This window comes from Syngnathus floridae, chromosome 16, assembly GCF_059516105.1.
Source record: "Syngnathus floridae isolate MCC-2025c chromosome 16, RoL_Sflo_1.0, whole genome shotgun sequence".
NCBI classification, from domain to species: domain Eukaryota; kingdom Metazoa; phylum Chordata; class Actinopteri; order Syngnathiformes; family Syngnathidae; genus Syngnathus; species Syngnathus floridae.
Genome location: NC_142428.1, coordinates 3,858,008 through 3,871,233, shown reverse-complemented (window position 1 = coordinate 3,871,233; position 13,226 = coordinate 3,858,008). Strand labels below are relative to the sequence as shown.

General features: G+C 44.9%; 1 protein-coding gene across 8 annotated transcripts in view; it reads left to right on the top strand.

Moving 5' to 3' along the window:
- meis2a (Meis homeobox 2a) overlaps positions 1–10,482 on the top strand; it is a 132,167-nt gene extending 121,685 nt beyond the window's left edge. For 5 of the 8 annotated variants that reach the window (XM_088401038.1, XM_088401036.1, XM_088401041.1 and 2 more), the window contains 4 exons: positions 4,253–4,311; positions 5,444–5,554; positions 5,959–6,058; positions 8,761–8,910. In XM_088401038.1, coding sequence (XP_088257164.1) covers positions 4,253–4,311; positions 5,444–5,554; positions 5,959–6,017 — 229 coding nt within the window. In that variant the 3' untranslated portion in view covers positions 6,018–6,058; positions 8,761–8,910. Of the gene's footprint in view, positions 1–4,252; positions 4,312–5,443; positions 5,555–5,958; positions 6,059–8,760 lie in introns of all 8 variants that reach the window. The other 3 variants (XM_088401040.1, XM_088401043.1, XM_088401044.1) reach the window with 2 other exon arrangements.
- The last annotated feature ends 2,744 nt before the right edge of the window (positions 10,483–13,226 follow it).

Sequence of the window (13,226 nt, the reverse complement as noted above, 5' to 3'; positions counted from 1 at the left end):
GCTGTCAGAAAAGTGCACGGCGAGAGAGCAAAGCGTGCCGCAGTGCTATTGATTTATTTTAATTAGCTACTCGTTAAATCCTGCCAGTTTGCACCGCAAATACGTTTAATTCTTTGTCTGATCCCCGCCCCTTCCACCCCAATTTCACAACTCCCCAGTTTTATTTTGGGGCGGGGGGGTAATGCACGGCCGAAGGGATGCGAGTTGCAAAGCGGTGCTGCGGGGGTTCCACAAAAGGCCAATAAGCGCAGTAATAAAAAGGGGGGGGGGGAAAACAGGTCAGTGAAAGTCCATGGAGGAGAGGTGAAACAGTCCCTCTTTTGAGAGGCGCACAAAAGAGTATGGAAGGAGGGAGAGAAAGAGTGAGGAGAGGTATGTAAACACAGCAGTTGCCCCAAAAGCGGGCCCTCACCCTCAACCTCCCTCTAGATGAAGAAAAAAAAAAAAAAATGCAGCAGCCTTCTCGCTCTGCTCCACATCTGTCGCAAATCAAACACGGCGGCGGTGAGGTCATGTTCAGCCTGCCTTCCAGCCCGACAAAAGGTGGGAGCGCAAAAACATCCCCATCTCAATTCCCCCCGCGGCCATTTGTCACATTTGCGGCGATACCGTTTGATGAATCAGCTGATAGCGTTAAGTCGGGCCTGACGGCGCTGATTCAATCAGCGTTGTTGTCATTACAGCAGATCGGCGGTGGATGCTCAGAAGGCCGAGACCGCCCCGCTGCAGGCCCGCTCTGTAATGACTGTTTGCTTACACAAAAAAATCCTACATTATTTTTCTACTGAGGTTTAAAAATCCCAGCCAATCGCAAGTCCTCAATTGTATCCAATCAGAAACCTCCATTATATCTTCCCACGCAAACCTTTTGTTTTTGTGGGCTTCATTGTCGCCATGGCAACCAGGAGGCGGCGGTCTAAGTCGGAGGGGCAACCCGAGGACCTCCCTCCATCTTTTATCAATCGCCAGTCGAGCCAATTGAGCTTATCGAGGTCGGCGCTGATAACGCTGTTAATGGTGTGTGCTTAGATGGACGCTGCTCCTCAATCCTCCGGGGGGGGACCTGCGACTCCGGGTTTGACCCGTGGCTCGGACCGCGGGGACCGTCAATTCCCTCTTTAGGGCTGTCCTGTGCCGTACATTGTGGACCACAGCAGTGTGTCCTCAGCTCAGCCAGAACCAAAAGTCCGCCTTTTATTATCTACATCTGGCGGTGGAGCTTATTATTGCCTGCCTCTGCTCAGTGTTAGAGCACACGCACACACACAGCATGGGAACTCCATGCTGTCTTCAAACAAATAATTAAAGGCAAGGTTAGGGGGTCACGTGGAGGTCATTCCTCGGGATACGCAGCAGAATGTGTACATTCTCCCCGGGAGAGAGCCAACTAGTGTGTGCAAACTGGGGGGGGGGTTAGTGGCTTTAGCAGGTCCGCTGTTTTTCAATGTGGACTTCTTCTTTGGTAGCCAGTGTTTGAATATTTGTCGGAATGCTATGCTAATTTTTCATTAGCATGTAGGATGCAAAATTGGAACTTGAAACTCATGCCCCATCGTTTGGCGCATTTATCGTTTGTTTTCCGATTCAAACCAAATATTTATTTAAATTTTTGTCGCCCCCAGCATTAAATCCATGCACATTTTCAGAACACATATACAAAAGTGGCCTCCGAGCGCTAACTCTCCTTTCACACTTCCGTGCAAATGTGTACGCACGTGTCAGCGCATTCTTTACGGTCCACGCCGCCGCCGTTTGGGCTTACAGTAGCGACGTATCCTTAAAAGGCACGACGCGAGGACATACTGTACACGTTCGTGCGTCCACGTGCCGAGACGGACAACAATCGGTGGTTTACGAGCGCTCGGGAGCTGCGCGGGGGAAATAACAGTCAGGCTATGAATGATGGAGCCAGGACAGCGGGAGTCCACTTGACACGAGGTCTCGGCCAGGCTGGATCAACACGGCGTCCCTCGGCTGCTAATATCGGCTCACGCTCGACGGGGGGGGGGCGGCCTGTTAAGTAGCCAGCCCGACACACAATGTTGTCTTACACTGCGTGTGTGCCAGAAGAAATAATACTTGTGTGTTGAGCAGCCGGCCCCTTTTTGTGGTGTGACGCAACACAAATGTGCGGAGAAGACATTGTTTCACGTATCTCCACATCTCAGCGGGTCACAATGCTCTCGTTTCTGGTTAAGTGACTCCAAGCCACACCTGCTAACTGGCTCCTGTTGTCAGCATTCCTTCGCTGAGAAATCATCATGCCAAAGCGGCCCTCTCCCTGGAGCCCGGCCCAGCCGGAGAAACGTGAGAGGGAGGGAGCCAGAGCGAGAAAGAGACGGCTCGCGGGGAAGCCGGCCAATCAGGAGTGAGGTCACTAGTTTGACGACTTTGTCGAGGAAGAAAAGAGAGAGAGTGGCGGAGCGAGCCAGAAATGAGAGAAATGCTCGACATGACAAACAAAAGCTGCTGCAAGAGTAGCATTCGAGTGCAGGCACATTTTTTTTTTCTTCCTAAGACTTATTATTGGTTGCATACAAATGTTTTGACAGCTCTCCAACAAGAGACACAATGCCAAGTCAAGTTCTTGGCAGTTACTTGTATAACATGCAAATCCATTTTGTCAAAAGGAAAGTTTTTTAGGGTGAAGGTTTGTTTTTCTTTTAGAATTTTTATATAATTTTCTACAATAAATTTCTATAAATTTTATATTTTTTCTATTTATTTTTATTTTGTTTACTTTAAAGTTTGTTTTTCTATTCTCTATTTTTTTTTTTTTTTTACTGTGCCGTGTTTTTCCATCATTGTGTACCTTTTCTTCTCCTCGCTGTCCATGTGAGCTTGTAGCCGGGCAGATTAGAAGCGTTTAAAGTTCATCGGGTAAGGTGAGGGCAGGTATCAGGACTTCACGGGGGATTAGGAGTCCAAATTGGTTCCAGCTCTGCTTTTGCCGCTAATGACCACCTCTTGAGCCGTTCCGTACGTTACACTCGTGATTTGAAACCACCTTTTCGCTTTAATATTAACCACATGGTCGTATACCTGCAGCACATTTTTTTTTATGGATGTGGATGAGAGGATGCAAACCCAAAAAAAAAATCTGAGCTCCAGTGGTCAGCTCGCGGCCCCCAGAAGAGTTAAAAGGTCACCTCCGGCTGGCAGTCACCTCTCTGTGAACCGAATTTTTTTTTTTTTTTTTTAGTGGCACTGCGATTATTTGCTACTAAGGCCGGTGATAAAACTTCAGACAGCCTAATTGATGGGCTCGCTGACATCACTATACCACGTGTGAGTGGTCCATGCCTGGTCCTCATTTCTGGACAGCTGGAAATGGGGTGGGGGGGTGGGGGTGGATCGTGTGTTAATGTTTTGCGAAAGACCGCGTTGTTAAACTTTTTCCACCACGTACCACCTCAAAAACTCCTTACGAGAAAAATATGGGATATTGATATTGTACAGGTGTATGGAAATAGGGTGTGTGAGGAAGATAGGGGGCGCCACCTCTACCTGGATGGTGAAGGGCAGGTGTGGATGGTATGATTAAAAAAAAAAATACAATTCTCAGCCAAGGCAGACCTCAGTTTCCCAGCTATGAGGTTACAGGTGCCTTTTTGTGACACCCCGGCCACCCCATTAAAAACATTCTAGCTACGCCCCTGATAAAAAGCTTGACTTAAAAAAAAAAAAAATCACTCAAAATAATATACTTGTTGCCATCCAAAAACTCTAAGTGTTTCTCATTTCTGGACAGCTGGAGCTGCCCGAGTTGGGGGTCCCTGAAAAGGGGGAAGGAAGGCCTGAAAGGAAGCATGTGTATCCTCAGTGTTTCTTCATTAAAGCTTCCTTTCCCATTCCAATGAGGGGCATCCCCACACGGGGGAAGACGAGCCACAGTGAAGTTGGCGTGTGCGGGGGCCAAAGTGTCTGTGAGGGGAAATAAAAAAAGGAGAAAGGGATGTGCCACCGCCAAACCCCCCCTCCACCCCTAACCCCCTCCCGGCCTGCACCCGAGCAGCAGCTAATACTTGAGGAATGTCTCCCCGGCGCCCGTGGCAACCCGACGTAATCAAAAGCTTTATTAAACGAGGGGGGAATAGATCATAAGGAACATTAAACGTGTCCCTCGCTTGGTTCCCAAGTCGCCACACAATCGGCCTTTTGTTTGTTGTTGTATTTGTGTGTGTGTGTGTGGCCGGCGTGAATGTCGGCCTGATTTAACGTCTGTTTCTTCTTCTTCTTCTGTCTCTGCCAGGTTCATTAATGCCAGGAGAAGAATAGTACAGCCCATGATTGACCAGTCGAATCGAGCAGGTAAAAAAAAAGAAAACAAAAAAGAATGGATACAGTAGCGCTCTTCTTCTTCTTCTCCACCTCCTCTCCCCCTCCCTCCCCCTTCTGCCCCCTCCCCAAAGCCCCCCCTGGTGTGAAGATGTCCTTTCCAAAAATCCCACTCGCATGCACACTGTTGCCCAGTTTCTCTTCAGAGGGAGGGGGGCTTACCTCAAGTTACCCCCGCCGACCATCTTCTCAATGTGCACAGTTTAATTGGAGATTTCCTATTGGAAGTGCCCAAAGAACTCTCAATTGTCCCTCAGTTGATTGCCGATTTTTTTTTAATCTTGCTTTTGTGCTACATTTGTGTCTAAGCCCAAATTGGCACGAGTGATCAATGTTTTTATTCTGAAGAATGAGAAACAAGTTCAACAGGGGAACCTTTTTTTTTTTTTTTTTTATCACCACATTAGAAATAGAATAAGGAGAAAATTATCCGGTAAAAATTTGGTAGGAATGCAACCAACGATTTATTTCGTCGATGAATCAGAAACAATTGATTCTCAATCGCAAATAGTGACTATTTCGCAAATTGAATAATTGCTTAAATATGATAATAAACACCTTTTCATTGGACGATTAGCGACATAAATAACATAAATAGCCCTTTGTGTTATTTGTCACGCTCCCTTTAATTCCCGTATGGAATATTTCTTCGCCTACATCCAGTCTACCCCAATTAAAGATCTCTTTAATGAATTAGCATGACTAACGACTCCGCCGCTAATCCCTGCCGGTTGCAGATGATCCGAGATAATTCACTTAGGTGCACTTGGGCTAATAAAAGACGAGAGCAATGCAGGATCTGAGTCATGTTGGGAGGGAAGTAAGGTCTCATTGTATGCTTTCGTTGCCCTCCAAGAACAATGTATGAGCATGTCATAACGTAGCACCATAGCGGTGCATGTGTGTGTGTAAGTGTGTGTGTGCGCCACGCGTCACTCACCGCAGTGCACAAACATAAGCACAATGTCTTACAGTATGTTTGGGCTGGAAGCTGAGACAATTGCTGATTGTCTGGTGTCTTTTCTCTTCTTCTTCCTCCTCCTCCTCTTCCCCCGATCCACCTCCTCCCTGTTTTTTCTCATGCCCGCGTGTTGACTACAATCAGGTTTTCTTCTTGATCCTTCAGTGAGCCAAGGAGCAGCGTACAGTCCCGAGGGCCAGCCCATGGGCAGCTTCGTGCTGGACGGGCAGCAGCACATGGGGATCCGGCCGGGCGGTGAGTCTTCTCTTAACTCCGCCCCCAACGACATCTTCGTGGTCACCTCTGCCCATGCCGTAATCCAGCTTGGCTAACTTCTAACACAAGCTGCGCTCGCACTATGTTAACACTTTTTTCAGAACGTCTAGTTTTGCTTCTTTTTCCTCCTGTCAAATAATATTCTAGAATTTATTACCTAGGTTAAAGTTTACAGAGGCTTATAAAGTCATAAGTAGGCAAAGTTTACGCAGGCTTGCAAAGTTAACATAAGTTTATTCAAGTTAGCACTAGGTTAGGTAGTAAAGTTGGCATGCAAAGTCGGCGATCTTCTCTCGTCTTCCTTCATGCTTTCATCTGGTGCTAACGTGTCGTGCCTCGGACTCCGGCTGACTCTCCCCTGGCGTTTTCTCTCCTCTTTCCAGGGCCTATGAGTGGAATGGGGATGAATATGGGCATGGATGGGCAATGGCACTACATGTAACCTCCATCTTGTAAAGCAAAAACGCAAAGAAAAAGGGGGAAGTAAGTACTGGGCCCTTTCTCTTTTTTATCGTTCATTTTCTTTCCCAGCTTGGGGCCCGTTTCTCCGTCGGACCTCCCGGGGGCTTTTTAAAGGATGCTTTTAGCGCGATGGGAGGCAGGCAAAGGGAGTAGTTAAAGATGAATTAACTTGGGAAAAAGGAGGCTCGGGCCGTCCCGGGACAGAGAGCGACGGGACTTGTGGCGCCAGACGACGAGAAGAGAGGACAGTGGAAGGAACCCAGCATTTATTTATCTCTTCCCTACCCCCCCTAAATGGATGAGGATGCAAATGTCGGACATTTAGGGAAAAAATAACATCTCCTGGGGAATGGGCTGACAAGGGGTTGTGTGTGTGTGTGGGGGGAATTAAGCAGGCTCCAGTGAAGCGATAAAGAAGAGAAGTGAAACTGTCCTCTGAGTGACATAAATCTGTCCAGGGAAGGATTGATGTCCAAATTATCTTATATGCAAAGATGGGAACGTCGCAGTACATTACGCCCCCCCACCCGGGATGAGAAATACGGGCCCGGACGGGGGGTGGCAGGGGCCCATCCTTCACGGGGGATTGTTTTGAGCCGAGATGTGTTTTGATTATTCTTCACTGGATGGTGACAACTTAAGGATCAGGAAGGGGGTGGTCTGGTTTGGGCCGGGCCACCATTGAGACATTGAGATAAATTTATGAGCCTACGTATATAGCTGTTGGCATAGTGGCTAAAAGACGCACACACAACCTTTATGGAGACACGGCACATAGTTTACATTTGAAAACTCTTGTGACGTATCATTAATGTCACAAATTGTATTTATAGCCAAACCCCCCGCTAGCGGATCGGGACCCACCCCTGCCGTGATTAGCTAAAATCCCAACGTAAAGGGCACCCACCCAAAAAAGGTTTGCAACAAGATAGTTGCTGTTTTCAATTAGACTGAGCTTTCTAGAGGTATCAAAATTGACTGAATAATCGATTAAATTAATCGAAAATTATTTAGTAATCATTCATAGAATTTGTTTCACTTAAAAACAATCGATATGGAATCGTTTAATCGGTACCGCACAAGCAGAAGTTTTTTTTCTTCCATAACCAGTGCTTTTCTGATGGATTCATGAGTGTGTAGACACACACACACACACACACACACACACGCATAGACTAATGCATCTAAATGGGGTCAGTTGATTAAGGTGGCCATCCGGGTCCTGGCTCACCACCGCCACACGGAACCGCTGCTGTGCTGACATTTGAAAAATCGAGACATATCACACCCCAAAGAGTGTCCGGGGAGGAGGTGGGGGGGGGTCTTCCGAGGATGTTTTATCTTAACACCTAAGCTGTGCGCTGTCCAATGAGCCACCATATAATAGCACTTAGCTTGATTAAAAGAAGCCTTTATATGCAAATGGCCCGACTGGGTTTTTTGCGACGGGTCAAAGACGCCATTCCGCCGACAGAGATCATTTCACCCCTCCGGTCTTTTACCTCGTCTCTTTCTCTCTTCTGTTTTGTCTCACTCATCTGCTCGAGGCGGCGATGAACGTGGTGGGGGGGGGAGATCCGTAAGCAATGTTCCCTAAAACAGCCGCACAGCGACAACATTTGCTCAGGTTGGCTAATTCTTAATACGGGGCCGTATAATTTTGAGACTATTTAATTACGCCGGGGCACTTTTATACGCTTCATGACCAATTACATTAATAGCTTAATGCAGAGGAATATTATTCTGTCTTGATTTGATTACGCCGCCGCACAATATGCTACGGCCAGCTACTTAATTATGGCCGGTTGTTGAGCGCGACCGCGAGCGCTGTGCCGGAACGAAGAGGCCCGTGCTTCCGGTATCGTCCGCGCGTAACACTCTTGCTAATAACGAAGTGGGCCGTGTGTGTGTGTGTGTGTGAGGGGGGCGGGTTCTACTTAACACGATGACTGCAGCTTCTTGCAGTTTACAGTGTCAAAAAACATCTGCTGGGCCTTTTAACAGAAGCCGCTCCAGGTTATATGGGGGCCATAGGGGGCACCTCGTGCCCATGTATAGTCTCTCCCAATCCCCCCCCCCCCCATCCCCTCGCCTTGAATGATTTATATATTTTATGACCCCGGTAGTGAGGTTTTAAGAGAGCTGTGCTCACAAATATGTGCATTTGCAATGATGTGACATGCAGCGGCAGGGTATTGGAAAATGGGCCAAGCTCTCAGCCAATGAGACCGGTCATTAATTCTCTCCCCCCCCCATCCCACCCGCTACCGGCCCACCTTTCCTGGGCGCTGTGTCCTCCTCTTCCCCTCACAAGGGCCCTCCAGTGTCATTTTTTAATTGCAGTGTACTAAGGTGCAGGAATGCAGCGAGCGAGCATGCTTAGTGACCTTGCGCCGACCTCTCCCCTCCTATTACAGCTTCTAATCCCCCAGGGGTTCACATTACAAAGCGGGCCGGCCCAGAAAACCCAGACCCGGACCCAGAACCAGGCCCCCTGGCTCCAGCAGGAGCTGCCGATCCCCCCGCCCCACCTCCACCCCCATGTACACGGAATTCGTGTTGCTCTGTTTACAACATACAAGAGTGTGAAAAATGAATTGAACCTGGGACCTTCCATCGTATTATAAAATGGACCAAGACCCGAGGTTTTAAAAGTGATGATGTGGTAAAAAAATAAAAACAAGATCCAAACGAATGCTGACGTGTTGTGGTCTCCTCGCCAGGTCTGCCAGGCGTGCCGGCCGACTACGTACCTCAGAGCGGTCCTATGGGCGTGAGCATGGCCCCGGCCCCTTACAGCAACCCCCATCAGATGACCTCCTATCCCGGCCAGCTGCGTCATGTGCCCCCTCCTCTTCACTCGTACCCCCACCACCACCACCATGCCGCCATGCTGATGCACGGAGCCTCCTCGCCCTCGTCCCACCCGGGGATGTCCGCCCAGAGACCCCCTTTGCTCACGCCCATGGACCCCGCCACTGCAGGAGCGGGCCTGGACATCCACGCCTGACAGTCGCCGGAAGGGAAACTTTTTTTTGGGGGGGGGGTGACTGCCGAGGCCACTTTTGAATTCAAGAAAGAGAAAAAAACAAGCAGCGGCACCGTTTTTTTTAGACTTATTTTTCAAGAGTAACAATCGAAAAAGCCTTCGGAGCAGAACTGAAGAATTCCAGACTGTGACAACCATGACTCTTTTTTTTCTAACGTTTGTTACATTTTCACCCAAGCGGAGGACCAAGCTGACTTTGTAAAGTCTTGGGCTTTAAAAAAAACAAAAACCAACTCAAAACACTCTTTTCATGTGGCGCTTCTTAAAAAAAAAAAAAAAGTAAGATCCCTCACTCTGGAAAACTTTAAAAAAGGAAACAACTCCAAGAGTTATAACTACTGTAGTATAATTGAAAAATATATAGTTAAATAAGTTAAAACTTCTTTTGGATCACGTTTTTATTATTATTATTTTTTTTTTTTTAGTTTTTTTTTCTTTTTTTTTAGGATTTAACCCTTTTTGGAGGACTTGCAGCACAGCACTATGACAAAGAAGAAGATGGAACATCTCAAAAGGCTTCAACAGGGGCCACCGGGTCCTAAATCCCCCCCCCCCCCCCTCAAGGCATAATAGGAAAAGGCTGCTAGAGGACACCCTTGAAGATTTGTCATGCCTTTTTTTTTTTTTTTAAAAAAAGAAAAACTCTAAAGGCTCTTGAATGAATGTTTTTAAATGAAAAAAAACATTGTTTAAAATTGCCCAAGCACTGGATTGTGTTGGTTTTTATACTTTTTTTTTTTTTCTACTTCGGGACTCTCATCCTTAAAGAGCCAAGTGAAGGAAGAAGCTCCACAGCGTGTGTGTGTGTGTGTTGGGAGGGAGGGGGGGGGCAAAAACACACACATGGACACACATGTTGATTGTGCAGCACTGGAGACAAGCTATGGATGCACCAAAAAAAAAAAAAGAAGCAAACACTTAAATTATGAACTCAATGTTTTTTTGGGGGGGTTGAAAAAACAAACACACACACACATTAAAAAAAAAAAAAAAGCTGAGAGACTATTGTAACAAACTTCGTACAGAGTCCAAGTCTATTAATTGTTTCTTGTTAGATATTCTATGTGTTTACCTCAATTGAAAACGAATGTTTTTTGCTAGTTTCAGATCTGCTGTGGCATTGATATTGTAAATGTCCATGAATTCCTTCCTCTTTTTTGTTTATTTTGTTTGTTTTTGTTTTGTTTGTTTTCTCAGCACGTGTTCCTCACTAGAAGATAAGATGCCGTCTCCCTTAAAAGCTTTTGTCAAAAATAATAATAAAAAAAAATTACAAAACAAAAGGTAACAAAAAAAAAATACAAAAAAAAACTTGTATGAGGACTGTGACGTATTGTTTTAAAAGGTGTTCAGTCACAAAATGCTGTAATAAATATTTCATTTTTGATTTTTGGTAGATTTTTGCCTGATTAACGTGTGTTATCCATCCCATTGCATCTTCTTGTATGTTTTCATTTATATAATTAAGGACAAGTCAAGTAATTTATGTTCTGACGAAGCAAACACTTGGTTCTTACATAATGAAGTAAATCTATGAGTAACACACACACACACACACACACAGTTCTCTCCAAAAAAAATAAACATAAAAGGATTATCTGTAAGTTAAAATACCTGTCATATTTTTAACAAATTCAACTGATGTATGACAATATATCATCTGCAGTTGAGAAAAAAAATTGGAAACAAACTTAGATATCTTGGCTGTCTAAATATAGCTTTGGGGTGTGGCGCTTGCGTGTACTGTACTATAAGTTTATTCCTTGATTTAATTTTTTCAATTACACTGTAAATATATATGTTCATATACGTGAATATGAATAGATATGTGGACAAAAAGAGGATGAAAGTTTCCAGTCTTTAGCCATTTCTAAATGTACCAATGTACATGGAAATACTGTGATTGCAGTTAAAAAGGATAGTATTCTCGTATTTGAAAAGCTAAATACATTTTCTAAAATGGTGAATTCATTTTTTTATATATTTTAAAAGTATGCAGTCAAACAAAACCAATGTAATATTTGTAAAGTGTTGCAGAGAAATGGAGCAGTGAAGAATGTGGAACGCTGCTATTGTTCAAGCGTTTAACAGCGACGCCTGTCGGCCACTATGGTTACTGCAGCACAGCATCTGCAGCCTCGAGGAGGCCGTGTCTCTCTCTCTCTCTCTCTCTCTCTCTCTCTCTCTCTCTCTCTCTCTCTCTCTCTCTCCATCGCTCTTTCTCTTGCATTCTCTCTCTTTTTCTTTGTCTTTCTCGCTGTCCCTCTCTCTCTTCTCATTCTCTTCTCTCTCTCTCTCTCTTTCTCTTTCTTGCTCTGTTTGCTGTTTTGTTTGTCGCTCATGCGCTTGAAGCAAGCGGCCCGTCCGTGCTGGTCACGATCAAGCAGCTCCCCAAACCATTCCACAACCACTGCAGCCACACTGTAAAACCACTGACTTTCCATTTATAACTCAAAGAATTGTTGATTTTATTAATTTAGATAAATGTAAGAGATGACCATCTATGGTATGACTTTTTCTTAAATGACCCTAGACTCTTGACCCCTGACCTCTGACCTTGTGTGTCCTGAACCTTGATCCCCTGCCCCTTGATTCCTAAATAAAAATGACAATGTATAGTAAGGCTTAAAAATACGACCATATATAGTAAGGCTTTTTTTTTAACCTATCATGTATTTAGTTTTTTTTAAAACAACCATGTATAGTCAGGCTTTAAAAAAAACATTTATTGTAAGGATTTTTTCAATTGCAATTTTTCTATTTGTTGCACAATTTTTTTTTACTGCGTTACAGTCTAAAAGTGTCTTTTTGTCCTTAATTCCCCCCACTCGTCCTATTATTGCATTTTGTCCTTTCTTCTTCTTTTTCCCCTCTTTCTTTGCCGTGTACGACGTTGCCTCTTTTTTCCAAGGAAAAAGAAAAGATCAGACAAAAAAAGCCAAGATTTTCATATTAATAGTTTTTGTTTTTTCCCCCGCTGTCTGGTCTCCTCTCAATGCGAACCTCCCCCCTCCCCTCCCCTGCATGCCCCCCCCCCCCCCCCTCTGGACGAGACAGAAGGTAGATTGCCTGTGTGCTGTTTTCCTTGCGTCCGTGTGTCTTGACAGCGGATGATGGATGATCCAGGGCTGAACCAAACAACTCCGCCCCTTCATCTCCTCCCTGTCACACCAAGCCAGCGCGACCCCCCCCCCCCCTTTGCGCACTCCACAATGCAACGAAAATGGCATAAAAAAAGTCCACCTTGGTCGAGTGTTTTAACGCACATATTATCCTTTTATTTCGTGATATTATTTCCACATTTTCGCACCATAAGGTGTTTCTATGACGACGTTATGCGGGTCAAGGGTGGGGTGTAAATGGGGTGGTGGTGGGGCCGTGGAGGTCCTGGGAGGAGGAGGAGGAGAAAAAAAAGGTCCGCATTTGGCCCGATCATTTATCAATGTCAGCCACATAATGATTCTCCCCGCAGTCACCCTATTGATGAGGATAATTACATTAGCTCAGAGTGAGTGATCAATAAAAGCCCGCCGAGAAAATGCTTTATTATCGCCAGCCAGCAGCAGAACGAGAAAAAAAGAAAGAATAAGAAAGAAGAAAAGACATAAGAAAAGGACAAAAAGGTTTTACAAGAGCTGGGGGAAATGCGGAGGAAAACGAATAAAGAAACGATACAGATCACAATATTTCGTCATGAAAAACAAATGCATGAATGTTTTGATCGTTATCATTTTTATATAGTAGCATTTGCGCATTTTTTTTCCCCATAATCGTTAAAAAATATTTTGTTTCGCGGATTTAGTGCAATTTAAAAATATTATTTTGTCCCTATTTTATTTTTAATTTCCAGGATATTTTTAGTCGAGGAGAATTACCCGATTCGTTAAGTGGCGTTTAACCAAAAAAGGCACTGCAGATTTTGGTGCTTGTTGCTATCTTTGATTTATTGGCAAAAAATAATGTATCCCATATAATACTATTTTCCGTTTGTATTAGATTTAAGGAAGGATATGTAGCCTCACTATAGACGTGATTTAGAATTAAATAATTGACCTTTAAATTATATACACGCTAAATAAAAACAAATATCGGACAAGCGAGCTTTTAATGTTGCTCTGCGTTTTTATATTCATATCTTAA